The 14,694-nt window shown below is 44.8% G+C and overlaps 1 protein-coding gene across 3 annotated transcripts in view; it reads right to left on the bottom strand.

The window, feature by feature from the left end:
- The window catches only part of LOC122686822 (PHD finger protein 11), an 80,669-nt gene that overhangs the window by 2,902 nt on the left and 63,073 nt on the right, over positions 1-14,694 (bottom strand). For 2 of the 3 annotated variants that reach the window (XM_043892125.1, XM_043892122.1), the window contains 6 exons: positions 9,708-9,841; positions 5,035-5,069; positions 3,434-3,501; positions 2,481-2,663; positions 2,027-2,075; positions 1,079-1,210 (listed from right to left, as the gene is read on the bottom strand). In XM_043892125.1, coding sequence (XP_043748060.1) covers positions 1,079-1,210; positions 2,027-2,075; positions 2,481-2,663; positions 3,434-3,501; positions 5,035-5,069; positions 9,708-9,841 — 601 coding nt within the window. The remainder of the gene's footprint in view (positions 1-1,078; positions 1,211-2,026; positions 2,076-2,480; positions 2,664-3,433; positions 3,502-5,034; positions 5,070-9,707; positions 9,842-14,694) is intronic. The other variant, XM_043892124.1, reaches the window with a different exon arrangement.

The following is a 14,694-nucleotide window of genomic DNA, read 5'->3' as shown; positions in this document are numbered from 1 at the left end:
AGCATCTTTACTGGATCAAAAAGGTCCCTGGCCCCTCCTGCAAAGGGGCCACTGTATTAACAAGCCCCTCAGGTGGTCCTGAGGGGCATGCTCAAGTTCACATGTGCTTGATCCAGAGACAAGAATAAACAAACAAAAGAATGTAATGAGTGATCTTTGGCAAATGTTTGCTTAGAACTTCACTTTTTGGTTTTGTCCAATAGAAAAAAAATCCCTTTCAAATAATCATATATTTTACATTGTTTCATAAAATACAGACTGTCAGGCTTTTCCTTTTAAGACAGCTATGCTGCTGACCTCCTGTGCCGTCAAAAATCCAGGCTAAACTTTATAGCCAGCCCCCCAAATATGCGGTTCCTCGATCCGTGGTTTTGCATCCACAGACTGGGTAGTATTTTATTGTGTAGTATTTACTGAAAAAATTCCAGGTATAAGTGGGCCTGTAAAGTACAAACCTGTTATTTAAGTTTCAGCTTTATTTATAATAAAGCTTTTAAACTCCTAACACAGCTTATAAGAAGGGTACGTGACTATATACCTGCGTATACAGATGGAACTCAAGCTGCCAAAAGAGCTGTTTCTGAAAGGCATCTTTTTAAACAAAAATCAACAAAAATGTTAAAATTTCTTTCTTCTATGTTTTATAGTTTAAAAAAAAAGGCAACTAGCTTTTTAATGAACAGAATCTGAGTCAAATCAAAACTAAGTTAATGAATGCCATTCTCAGATCTTAGTAGTAAACATGCTCAGTTGGGGGGCGGGGGCAGGTGTGTGAGTGAATCTAGTTCTGAGCTCTTGCTGGTCACTCAATTATGAACCTCTGGGAAAAAAACATTAAAACTTCCAGGGCATCAGGCTATTTTTTTTTTCTTTTACTACATTAATGAGTTTGTGAATTACTTATATCCTGTTGACTTATAGAGAGAGATCTGGATCAATAAACTTTATTAAAGAATGAGAAAGAAGGAAAAGAAAAACAGCATAGAAAGAAAATGTGTACTTTAGGGTGGTGTTTGTTTTGTTCACGATGTAGGTCTGTGAGACATCTCTACATGTAGAAATTTTGTTATTTCAGTACCTGATTCTGCAGTGGTCTCATCCATGAGTCTTTCCTGAATCAAATGAAGTTTGTCTAATATTTCTTCAAATAAAGCGTCAAGAAGCCCTGCTTCTTTACATTTCTTGAGAAAAGCAGCTTTCACAATTGCATCTAAGAATAAGAAAAGAATTTTAGAAGGACATGGTACGTCTCAGGGCAGCCATCCTACATACACTCACTTCTTCAGGCTTTCCCTAATGGTGGATGAGCATTATTAGATAATACACACACAGCACTTTTGGGCTTCCCTGGTAGCTCAACTGGTAAAGAATCCGCCTGCAATGTGAGAGACCTGGGTTCGATCCCTGGGTTGGGAAAATCCCCTGCAGAAGGGCATGGCAACTCACTCCAGTATTCTCGCCTGGAGAATCCCATGGACAGAGGAGCCTGGAGGGCTACAGTCCATGGGGTTACAAAGAGACAGACACGACTGAGTGCCTAAGCACAGCGCCTTTATCTTTTCTATTAATTTCACCATACCTCTTTTTTGTTCCAAGCTGAAACAATGAAATGTTATAAAAAGGGAAAACAACTTCTCTGCTTAGAATAACGATGTAAATAGAATTTTCTAAAATTTTAGCTTCAAATTTTTGAGATAACAGTCTCCCTCATTTTTTTTCTGTCACAATTGACTGTTTATCATTATGTAACATCTATTTCCTTAACTGGACACTGGAGTGGGCAGCCTTTCCCTTCTCCAGGAGATCAAGAACTGTATCCTTTCCTAATACTGAAGAGCAGTGGACCATCCCACCCTGTGACCTTGATCTGTTGAGATTTTGATGGAGTGGATAGTCATGACAGAAGATTTCTACTCTCACAGTTCACTACCACAAGTCCAGAAGAATAAAGTGGGATACCAACTCTAAAATCCATGGTAATAAGTACGGTGAGTCATATTTGTTACTGACAAAACTTAGAGCGAACCTGTGTGTCTGCCGCCCTTTTCCTTCTTCAGTGCCATTCTCTGAGGTGGCTAGGAGAGAAGAATCAAGATTACCTTACACTGATTTTTTACTGTTGACATTTAATACAGTAAGTCCTCTACATATGAACAAGTTCCAGTCCGAGAGCGCGTTCCTAAGTCCAGTTTGTTTGTGATTCCAACAGTTAGCCCAGGTGCCCAACTAACACAATCAGCTATGCAGTACTATAATGGGTGTATAGTGCTTTTCACAAAAATAATACATAACACACCAGAAAACACCTTTAGGGTTACAGTACAGGACCTTGGAAAGTACAGTGGTACAGTATAACAGCCGGCTCTGAGTGAAAGGCAGGAAGAGCTAGTGACGGGAGGAGGGAGAGGAGGTGGGAGATGGTCTAGAGCTGAAGGGTCGGCAGCAGCAGGAGACGGACGGCAAGCTGCAGCTTCACTCACGCCTGAGGCTGATGGCACAGGTTCTGGTTCCTTGCCGGATTCAATTCTATCTACCCTCTTGAAGAAGCGATCCAGTGTTGTCTGGATAGGAGCTCTCTTTCTCTCATCACAGGTGACGGGGCAGCACGGGACTGCGTTCTGAACGGCTGCGGCGGCCTTCGTGAGCCGTTCTGTGTTCGGGTCCTGTGCTTGAAATAAAGATACTGCGCTACTGCAGTCTCTGCAGGGCTGTAAGGCGCACAACGAACCACCGCCTGTAGGGGGCGCACACAGGCGACTGTGCGCCGGGCAAGCAAACCAACCTATGTGCCTGGACGTGCCAACACACGTTCGCATCTCTGAAAGGTTGCAACTTGAAGGTTCATATGTAGGGGACTTACTGTATTGCATAAAATGAAAAATTTTGTCAAATTCAGTGATATGCCTATGTTGAAAGTCATGTCTGTAGGCATAAACATCAAATGTATTTTTGTGTCGTCTTAACAAAACCTTAAGAGATGGAACAAGCCCCTCTTGTATAAAGGGTGAGAGGCAAAGGCTGCTGGCTCATATTAATTTAGCTTATATGAACTAGTGAAATCCCCAAAACATTTTCATATGCTTTACACATAACAGGAATCCAGAAAATTATGAGTCACGTACTAGGGCAACAATGGATCCTGTAGATGGGAAATACTTGGCTAGGTAAGGATGTTCCACTGTACCTGAGCCTGTTTTTGGACGATAAATACCACGTGGGCTCAGATCCTCTCACTGATTTGGTACCAGGGCATGTACAGGAGCCACGGGATGGTCACCTCCTGGAGGTTATGTGCTTGGACACCCAAGACACATCCAACTTCTCTTTCATATTCATCTTATCATCTATCATTGTGTCACCGAAAATTCAGAATGGTTTAAAAAAAAGACTGTATGGAGAAAATTAAAGCTGTAATAAAATGAAGTCAAATTACCTGTACATGATTGCCTGTTGAGAGACATTTCCTCTTTCCTCTTTTTCTTTTCACTCCTGAAAAGTTGGCTGAAAAATACAAATTATGTAGACACTGGAATTCGTAAAGGAAGACTAATGCTTGACTGCATAAAGTGCACAAAGTCAAACTTAGATGTGTCAGACCTAAGACTAAATGTTTCTGAAACAAATGACAAAAGGCCAAATTTTAAAATATAAAAAGACCGTATAAATCAATATGAAAAAGGCAGCTTAGGTAGAAAAATGGGCAAATGGGGAGCTCTGGAGAAAAGGGTTCATTAAACAGAAAAACAAATTGGGTCACAGGACAACAGATGTACCTGATCAAAAGATAGGGAAATACACTCAATGTCACCCAAAGTAAAGATATGCAGAGGAAAACAATTTTTCACTGGTCAGATTAAGATGAAGATGTTTAATATATAAAGTCTGCAAGGATTTGGGTCATTGTGTGTACTGCTGGTGTGGCCTCTAGAAGATAACTAGCCAACAGTTAACCCAGAGTTTCACTGTCCATACGCTTTGACCCAGCTATCTACTTAGAGGAAGTCGAATAGTACTGTTACATACAGGCACAAGGCTGAGTGTAGAAGAATGTTAACTACAGTATTTAACGTGACAGAAAAAGCTGAAACAACTGGTTCGGCTACACAGCTGAGGAAGATACAGTGGAAGACTATGAAGGCTTTTTTAAAAAATGAGGTAAGATCTACTTACAGCCACTGACAGGGAAGAATCTCTAAGATACGCTAAGTGAAAAAAGCGAAGTACAGTAGTAGATATGTTTGTATACACAGAACACTTTTGGAAGAATTAAAAAAAAAAAAATGGCTTCATCCAGGGAAAGGGTTCATTATAAACGGTTTTACAGTTTGCTTTTTGAAACATATTATGGTCATCTTCTCCTGTCAATAAACATTGATTGACAGCAATATTTTTTATGGTAAATCTGATAAGTTGAAAGGCTGAAAATGGCTGAAGAATGAGGGTAACTCTTTGGTTTAAAAAGCACTGTTTAACACTGCACAATGCAGCTGGCAGGACAGGGAACTAAGCCTTTACCCGAGAGGGCTGACTTCCATGCACAGAGAACATTCCAGATCAAGTGTTGGCAAGACGGCCATCCCAACAGTACACAAAGGCTACATAACTCTGGGCAGCCAGGACCCAACTGTCCTCAGAACAGAAATGCTAATCATGCATTCTTAGGAAAATTGCATTCAGGGAATATACAGCACTTTGTCAGTTTTATCTACTGAAAATTGATAACTCATTTTAGAAGAAGAATAGTCGCAAAAGTCACAGCTTTTTACCATGTCTTGGTTTGGTCTGCTCACTGTAGTGAGAATGGAAGACCCCAGACAAAGGCTTCACCGACGGCAGATCTAGTCACAAAGAGAAATTCCGTCCATTATGTCTGCACACCACACAGGGACCAACAACTTAATTTTAAAAGTATTTAACATTTTAACTCAAAAACTTGTATTTTAACTTACTGAGGCCAGTAAGTCAGATTATTCCATGTCTTACCTAAATGTTTACCTTTTTTAAACCCACCAACACTGAATTTTAGATACTTACCATTTTGAGGGTCAGCATGTTGTTGGCAAAACACTCTGAAAACATGGAATTTTAGAGAGTCAGATATTTTGATTTACACGTTTCAAGTATTATGCCTATTGCTTTGTAACTTAAAAGGGAACTAACCTGTTTTTCATGAGGGCTTAACCCTAAATATTTATTTTAAAAACAAAATTGCTGGGCTTCCCTGGTGACTCGGTGGTAAAGAATCTGCCTGCCAGTCCAGGAGACACAGGTTCGGTTCCTGATCCGAGAAGATCCCACATGGCCTTGGAACAACGAAGCCTGTGTGCGCCACAACTATTAAGCCTGTGCCGTGGAGCCTGGGACCCGCAGTTCCTGAGCCCATGTGCCCCAACTGCGGAAGCCTGCTTGCCCTACAGCCTGTGCTCGGCAACAAGAGAAGCCAGCACAGTGAGGAGCCCCCGCTCGCCACAACTGGAGAAAAGCCCTTGCAGCAACGACGACGCACACGCCCAAAAATAAATAAATGAAATTATTAAAAACAAAACTGCTGGGATTTCCCTGGGTGTCGAGTGGTTAGGACTCTGTGCTCCCAGTGCAGGAGGTGAGGGTTTGATCCCTGGTCAGGAAATTTAGATTCCGCATGCTACACAGCATGGCCAAGAAAAAAAACCCCAAAACAAACAAAAAATTGCTGCTCAAGCCTGTGTACGTTACTGACGCACATCAAGTGCAGATGGAGCCCATACCAGCGTCCCCGGTGCCCTTGAACCACGTGGACGGTCAACGTGTTCTCTGTGGGGGTGAGTGCTGATGACATGTTTTAAACAATATGTTTATTACACAGGGGTCAGTGGGATTTTACTGTATAAAGATCCCTAGCAATCCAATGGCTAAGACACAAATTTTCGTCTGACTATACAAAGTTCTGCTGCTTTTCCACAATAAGCACAAAATTGGACTTCCCTAGTGGTCCAGTGTTTAAGAACCCACCTGCCATTGCAGGGGACATGGGTTTAATTCCTGGTCCTGGAAGATCCCACGTGCCGCAGGACATCTAAGCCAGCGCGTCACAACTACTGACCCTGTGCTCCCCCAGCCCACGGGCTCCAACTGCTGAGCCCACGCGCCCAGAGCCCACGCTCTGCAACAAGAGGACTCACTGCGAGGAGAAGCCCGTGCACCGCAATGAAGAGCGGCCCCTGCTCTCCACAAGCAGAGGAAAGCCTACGCAGCAGCAAAGACCACGCATAGCCAGAAAGAAACAAGAAACTGCAACCGCAAATTGAATGCATTAATCTGCGGGGCGAGCAGTTTCCTGACTCCACTGGCATCGCCCCTAGATCTTCCATTTGAGCTGCACAAGCCTGGAACTGATCAGCCACAGAAGAGAAAGAAGTGGTGTAGCTGCAGCAGAGGAGTGCTCTGAGTGAAGGAGCGGCTCTGGCCCCGTTTTTCTCTGCAGCCTCTGTTCCTCCTCAGCCCCCAGATCTTTGTCCTTGAGGTGCTGACCCCTGGATGCAGGGTCCCCCATGCTTAGAATGTATGGATTCTTCCTGTCTTATACCAGTGCCCGCCTCCTCCATACAGTTCTCCCAGCAAACCACCCCCCATCCCCAATCAATATTAATCTCCTCATCCTTTGGATTCTGGTATCTCTGAGCACTTTTGTTTGCCAGGTATACTTAATTTTTTATGGAAAATTTCAAACATAGAGAAGTGGAGGAGATGTGATGAACTCCCATGCCCCCACCCATTTTCAACAATTATCAACTGAAGGCCAAGCCAGCTTCATGTAAGTCCCCTCCTGCTCCCATCCTGCCACAGGCTGATAGTTCTGACCTTCTGGTCCTCCCATGAGGTGATGGGTTTAGTCCATGTCTTGTTCTTCTTTATATCACAACACCTAACAAGGGGTCTTGTGTGTGACGGGCACTCTGAATGTTTCAAGTCAATGAAAAAAAAATCAGTGAAAGTTCACCTGATACTTGATAATGTTAGTCGCTCAGTCATGTCCGACTCTTTGCGACCCCATGGACCATAGCCCGCCAGGCTCCTCTGTCCATGGAATTCTCCAGGCAAGAATACTGGAGCAGGTAGCCATTCCATTCTCCAGGGGATCTTCCCGACCCAGGGATCGAACCTGGGTCTCCTGCACTGCAGGTGATTCTTTACAGTCTGAGCCACCAGGGAAGCCCAATACTTGATAAAAAACTATGACAAAAAAGGATTATTTTATGGAGTCTCTCTTCAGTGGTTCTAATGTATGATCAGTATTTTTTCAGACTTTAAGGTATAGCAGGAACTTCTTTCTGTTTGACCTTGTAGCTCTGCTAATAATAGTCTTTCCCAGTGGGTGTTTCAGGTCTTTGGAGAAGTCATAATAAAACAAGCTCTTTGGGAAGGTAAGTAAAAAAAGTGAAATAGAATATTACAACCATGGGTTTCTCCGTAAATCAAATATAAAAAGAATATAAAATTAACATATTCATACATTTCCTGTCTAGTCTCAAGCAAGAAAATACCTATGAACTTGTAAAATCAGATGTTAAGTTATTTTATAAATTATTTTAAACTTCTTGGAATGTTAGTTTTGCCCACATTTTAGCATATGTGGCCCCTAACCTTAAAGAGGATGTAGTGGCAAAGAGCAAAGACTCTGGAGCCCTTTAGTCCAGCTCTGCCACTTAACAAAAGTGTGGCCTGGGTACAAATTACTGTCCCTCAGGGCCTCAGTTTCCTCATAATAGTATGGGAATAACAGTATCTACCTTACTGGGCTACTATATGAGCTTTAAATGAATTAACCTTTGCAAAGTGCTTTGAAGTATTCCTGGCATAGAGTAAGTGGTTTTAATAAAGTAATAAAATAGTGTTGGAAGACTCTGATAAAATTGGGGGGGGGGAAGTCTACCCTCCATATGGAATTTTAAAATATCATTTAGGAATGTAACAGATCTTATAAAAATCGTATTAAAAGTAACCCTCTGGGAGGGATAAATGAGGAGTTTGGGATTAGCATATATATACTAGTATATATGAAACAGATAACCAGCAAGGACCTACTCTATAGCACAGGGAACTCTGCTCAGTATCATGTAACAAACTGTAAGGGAAAAGAATCATGCCCTCCTTCATGCCCTCTGAGCTGAACCACTTTGCTGTATACTTGAATCTAATACAACACTGTAAATCAACTATACTCCAGTTATAAAATAATAATCCTCTCAACACTAATCCTATTATTCAGATACTATGACTGAAAAAAATGTATATATTTCACTGAACTTTCAAATGTCCAGGACTTCCTTGGTGGTCCAGTGATAAAGAATTCACCTGCCAATGCAGGGGACACAGGCTCGATCCCTGGTCTGGGAAGAGTCCACATGCTGAGGGGCAACTAAACCTGTGCGCGACCACCACTGAGCCTGTGCTCCAGAGCCCGCGCACCCAGGGCCCGAGCTCTGCAACAAGAGGCCACCGCAAGGAGAAGCCCTCTCAGCAACTCGAGAGTGGCCCCCCATCGCCACAACGAGAGGAAGCCCGTGTGCAGCAACGAAGACCCAGCACAGTGAAAATACATAAATAAAATGTCCGGTTCGATCAGAATCTATTCACATGCCCCAAAGAAGTGGCAAGTGTCTGCCTGGCTTGTCCACGCTAGACCATCAGTCTCTGTTTTACTCCATCTCATAACATGAAAAAGGTCAAAACTGTTAAGACCATTGTATAACTTTCTTCACCTTTATATAACATATTCTAGACTGCATCTATGTATGAAAGAGTTCACTTAAAGTGACCTGAATCAATTAACACCTGGCTTACTGATTTCCTCTGACTAAATTGTGTAATGACTTAACTGACATCTTTCATCAGAAGGAAGATCAAATTTCTCCGGGTAAAACAAACACACTTGTAGTAGACTTGAAATATGCCTCACTGCGTAAAAATTCACATGATAGAATTATTGAAAGACAAGGAGCAGGATTTCAAAGTCAAGACAAGTTTTTCTTCAAGGACCTGATGACTGATAACTGTACTTGCTGCCTAGTTTATAATTTTCAGAGGCTATTTATAGTGAAGAGGGTGGTGACATTAGTGGGAAAATGCATTCATTTGGAGACAAGATGGGTATAGCGGGGACCTGACTAAGAAGTCAGGCTCCTTTCCTGTTTGCAGAAAAAAGCGAGTGTGAACTGGTTCCCACCTGTTAGGTGACTAGCGCCCCTATGACAAGCAGCATTTTCTACCAGGAAAGAAATGACGCAGGGAGAGTAAAACTCCAGACAAAACCAACCCTGCTTCTTTTCATCCTATGACAATTGTTGTTGCTGTTTAGTCGCTAAGTTGTGTCCAACTCTTTGTGATTTCATGGTCTGTAGCCCACCAGGCCCTCTTGTCCATGGGATTCTTTCTCCAGGCAAGAATACTGGAGTGGTCGCCATGCCCTCCTTCAGGGGATCTTTCTGACCCAGAGACTGAACCCACATTCATGCACTGGCAGGCGGGTTCTTTACCACTGAGCCACCTGGGAAACCAGGGATGGTCTTTTGAAGTCAGGTTCCTGACTGGGCATCTCCCAAACCACATTCCTACTTGGAAACAATTTGTATAAAACTAGCTTTAAAAAATCTTCTCTTAATCTAACCATTCCATATTCCAATCCACCCCTCCTGCAAATGTGGCTTTAAAACAGTTTCATTAAATACTTATAAATTCCTTTATGTCCATCAGCTTGCAGAACTGCGTGGTCATTCTTGGCACAGAAAAAGTGGTAATTCTTGGAACAGGATTTTAAGTCACATCCCACGGTGGCTCCTTTTTTCCCACAATACGTGCATTTCTACAGAAGAGGAGATTTACTGAGTAAGCACCCGCTTTTTCAGAGTTTTTGTTAAAAATTAAAAGGCAAGAGGTCATCAAGTGCTATTTTTAAGCTGGCTTCCCTCATGTCCTCAGTTACAAACACTGGGTCCTGACATCTGCTGCTCGTTTTGGAATTTCAGCACAATCTCAACTGACTGGAATGTTTTTTAATGATCTGATTAAAAGCAGAAAACTCTTGTTTCCAACTCCTGTCCCCTCTCTTTAAGAGATTTCTAAAAAGCAGGGCTGGCAACACTGCCTGGCTCTAGGCAGCGGTTCTGGGGGTGACACTGAGCATGTGGCCAAGGGCCGCTCCGGGGGGGGCCCTGACAGCTGCGTGATCTCAAGCAGGCCCCTTCCCCTCTCCTAGACCTGCATTCTTCCCTGGGATAACAGCACATGTCTTATAGACGCTTGACTGAGGAGACGTGAAGAAAGGAAGGGAAACCTCTTTGGCATCTATGCAGAAAGGCCAAAAATGTAAAAAAACAAATATAAAAAAGGCTTCTGAAGAGTAAGTTTTTCCCTTACTTCAATTCATTTGATACCTTGCTTCTCTGTATTAGTCTATTGGCCTGATAGGAAGGTGGGGTAGAGATGGCTAGGAGGACAGAAACCTAACCATTTGGGGGAATCCAAGCCATGACCAAGGCTGGTTTATATCACACTCCGGCTGCATGAAGTGTAGGCTCAAGGTAACCACCTAGCAAAACAGGAGAAAGCTCACACAGTATCCCAAGAGCAGCACAAACAACTCTCTAAATAAACAAAATGCAAATATGGGAGAGCAGTTAGACTGTGCGGAAGGCAGGATGTGAAGTCAGAGCACAAAGAATGATCAGTTAATGCTGGGGGGGCACTAACTAGATGCATAGAAAAGAAATAACAGTAAGATCCCTACCTCACAATGTATTTCCCAATAAATTTCACGTGGAATAAGGCTTTATATAAAAAATAGGTTATTTTTAAAAGCCTACAGAAATCTGGAAAATATGAGAAAAAAGAAAAAAGTATAGTACTGAGGTGAGGAAGGCTGTCTAAGCAAGGCAGGAAACTCAGAAGCCACAAAGAAAAAGACTGATCTGACTACATAAGAAAATGTAAGCTCCACCTTTAAGGTGATAAGATACCATAAAAAGAAAAAAGGAAGACTTGTTTGCTGCATAGTTGATAAAGGGTTAAGACTCTACTAACCCACAGAAAAATGGGAAGAGGCAAATTGCACCAGAAGTACAAACAGCTAATAAACATCAAATTAGAAGATGCTTGCTCCTTGGAAGGAAAGCTATGACAAACCTAGACAGCATATTAAAAAGCAGAGACATCACTTTGCTGACAAAGGTCCATATAGTCAAACCATGGTTTTTCCAGTGGTCATGTATGAATGTGACAGTTGGACCATAAAGAAGGCTGAGTGCTGAAGAACTGATGATTCTGAACTGTGGTGTTGGAGAAGACTCTTGAGAGTCCCTTGGACTGCAAGGAGATCCAACCAGTCCATTCTAAAGGAAATCAACCCTGAATATTCATTGGAAGGACTGATGCTGAAGCTCCAATACTTTGGCCACCTGATGCAAAGAGCAGACTCATTGGAAAAGACCCTGATGCTGGGAAAGATTGAGGGCAGGAGGAGAAGGGGGCGACAGAGGATGAGATGGTTGGATGGCATCATCAACTTAATGGACATGAATTTGAGCAAACTCCAGGAGACAGTGGAGGACAGAGGAGCCTGGTGTGCAATTCATGGGGTCACAGAGTCAGACATGTCTTAGCAACTGAACAACAGCAAACACTGACTCACTGAAGGACCTCAGAGTAGCTGTTGACCTGGCAAACTCTCTTCTAGGACGGGGGACCCGCAGTGGACAAGGTACCTGCCATTATGAGGTAAACTCTGTGGTGGAGACAAACAATGATCAAATAAAGCCAACTTTAAAACAATGACATATGCTTTGCAGAGAATTAAGGCCAAGTGACAAAGTGTCTCTGGTTCCCTACTTCAGATTGGGTGGTCAGTGATACACAAGGCCTCCCTAAGGGGGTGACAGAGAAGCTTAGATTTTAATAAGGGCGCCCAGTCTACATCAAAGCAGGGGTAAGGACATCGTCAGCAGAAGGCCTTATGTTCTTGAGACAGGAATGAGCTTCTGTACTGGCCAGCTTACAAGAAGGACAAGAGGGACAGGTAGTTTTGCTGGAAGAGAGGGGAGGTAAGGGGGAGAGTCTGAGCTAAGATCCAGGGGGCTTGGACATACGGGCCTTATGAACCACAGCGATGAGCTGGGGTTTTATCTTCGTGCAAGGGGAGCATAAACTGACGCATAAAGACACTGTTCTGGCAGCTGTGTGGAGAATGGCTGGGAAGGGTGGGTGGAAGAGAAAAGCGGGACAGGTATCCAGTGTTCAGCAACCGTCCAAGAGAGTGGGGTCAGACCTCACCCTGGTGGATGGGTGGTGGTGAGAGAGAAGAAGAGGGTGCAAGGTCTATAGCGTGACGCTGATGGGCTTGATGCTGGGCTGGGGCTGTGGAGCAGATGATGGCGGACAGGCGATGTGCTGTTTGCAGAGAAGAAGCGGACAGGTGTGGATGGACCTTGTGCAGGTATGTGCAGGGGATGGAACTATTTTTTTCTGGGCCAGTTTTTTTTTTTTTTTTCCTGGGCCAGTTTTAACAGGAGATGCGATCAGAAATCCAGGTAAGTATGTCAGGCTGGTCTTCAGGGCTGGAGATAAAAGAGTCCAGGGATAAGAGTGATCCTGAAGCCACAGGAACTGGATGAGGTCATGGGGGAAGGATGTTCAGATTGATGAAGGAGCCCAGGACAGGGCCTCAGGCACTCCCAACCACAGAGGGTGAGCAGAGGAGGAGAAACAGCCCAGGCCCTTGGGAAGAAGCAGCCCGAAAGGTAAGAGACATCCCAGCAGTGTGTGTCTGGGACCTGAGAAGGAAGTGCTGCAAGACGCAGGGCAGGGACCACTGTGTGAGGGTCCTGCCGGAAGGTCACCTAAGTCAGACAAGTGACCCGCAACTGACCAGCTCTTGGTGTATGAGGGAGGATATTTTTTTAAAAGATGACATGATCAGTTGATCATGTTTATATGCTGATGGGAATTATCAAGTAGAAAGAGGGGATACTGATATGAAGGGGCGGGGGAGGAAAATGCAAGAGCCTGGTCCTTGGGGAGGGGGCGGGGAGCAGCGGCTCCAAAGCCCAGGTGCAAGGTTAGCTGTGACAGGCTGGAGGTCTAGGGACAGGCGGGTGGAGTATTCTGGAGGAGTTCCTGTCTAATCGCTTCCACCTTCTTGGTAAGAATCAGGCAAAGCAACGTACACCACCAGGAGGGAACCCTAACTTCAGAGATGGCCTCTGGGTGCTTCTGACGTGTCGGTGTTGTTCATCAGTCGTAACAAATGTCCCCTCTCGAGCGGGTCGGTGTTGATAAAGGGTGGGGGGGATATGGGAACCCTCTGTACTGTCCCCTCAGGTTTTTTTGTGAACCTAAATTGCTCTAAAAAATAAAGTCTCATCAAAAAGAAAAACAGAACCGGGACTTCCCTGGTGGTCTGGTGGCTAAGACTCCAAGCTCCCAGTGCAGGGGGCCCTAGTTTGATCTCTGGCTGGGAAACTAGATCCCACATGCTCTAACAGTTCGCATGGTGCAACTAAGACCCGGTGCAGCCAAATAAATAAATAAGTAATAAATATTAAAAAAAACACACACACCAAAACCAACAGGCAGAGTCATCATCTTGGGAATGAGAAGTTGGGGTGGGGCAAGACTTCAAAGACAGATGAGAGGACATGAACCAGTTCGTGCGGAGGGTGAAGTGCCGACGGTCTGTTTGAGATTTACGGCTGTGCATCTGAGATCAGCGAGAACGTCTGTGGGTTTCCTCAGGTTAACGGCTCAGCTGCCAGCGCTACCGAGCTCCTGCAGACACCATACAGACGTGCTTGCCCAGGGAGGGGGTCTGCTCTGTGAGCACAGAGGGCGTCCGGGGGCGGGGAGGGCTGCAGGGGGGTGACGGCTGCGCTGGACCACGGCCAGAGACCACTGAAGAGGCGCTGCAGCTGGGCGCGCCGGGAGGCCAGGACGGTGACTAGGGAGGGGAGGTGGTCAGCCTCTCCAGGGGTCAGGGAAACGCAGTGGAGAACTTGGTGAGACTGGCAAAAATCAACAAGGTCTGTGATTCTCATTTGTGTCTAGGGCTGGGAGAAGCGCGCTTTCATCCACTGAGAACAGACGTATAAAGTGGTGCAGTCTTCCTGGGGGTCATTTTGTCAGCACGTTTCAAAGATTTTAAAGGAATTTCTAGGACTGTGCCGTACAGTACCCCGCACACCAGCACGTAAGGGTAATGCACAAAGACGTTTACTGCGGCTTTGCTGTTCCAGTGAAAACCAGAGTCAACTCACTATCTAAGGGCAAGGGAATGGCCTCACACCTTCTGTTACATCCTATATAATTCCGTGAGGTCAGTAAAGAGAATGCCAGGGAGTGCTATGCCTGTGGCTCTATGGACACACCGCATCTTCTTTCCGGCCTTCCATTAGCTTTTGCACACCCTGTCCCCTCTCTCTGGAGTTCCCCGTCTTCATTCGCCCCCACCCCCAGCGCCGAAGGCTTCCTGAGCCCCAGCTGGGCTGAGCTGCCTGCTCCGTGAGCGCCCAGAGCAGGCACATCTCAGAGTGCAGCGGGTGCTGCGGACACTGCCCCGTCTATGCTGCCACTGCACAAGGACTAAAACAGTGTTTGCTCTGGATCACTAACCCGACTGTGGGCGGCGGTGGTGCTGAGCGTGTCAGCGCTGACGCTGCTGTCCTGCTG

Source organism: Cervus elaphus, chromosome 30, assembly GCF_910594005.1.
Source record: "Cervus elaphus chromosome 30, mCerEla1.1, whole genome shotgun sequence".
Taxonomy (NCBI): Eukaryota; Metazoa; Chordata; class Mammalia; order Artiodactyla; family Cervidae; genus Cervus; species Cervus elaphus.
Note: the sequence above shows the minus strand (reverse complement) of the source record. Positions and strands in the feature narration are given on the sequence as shown.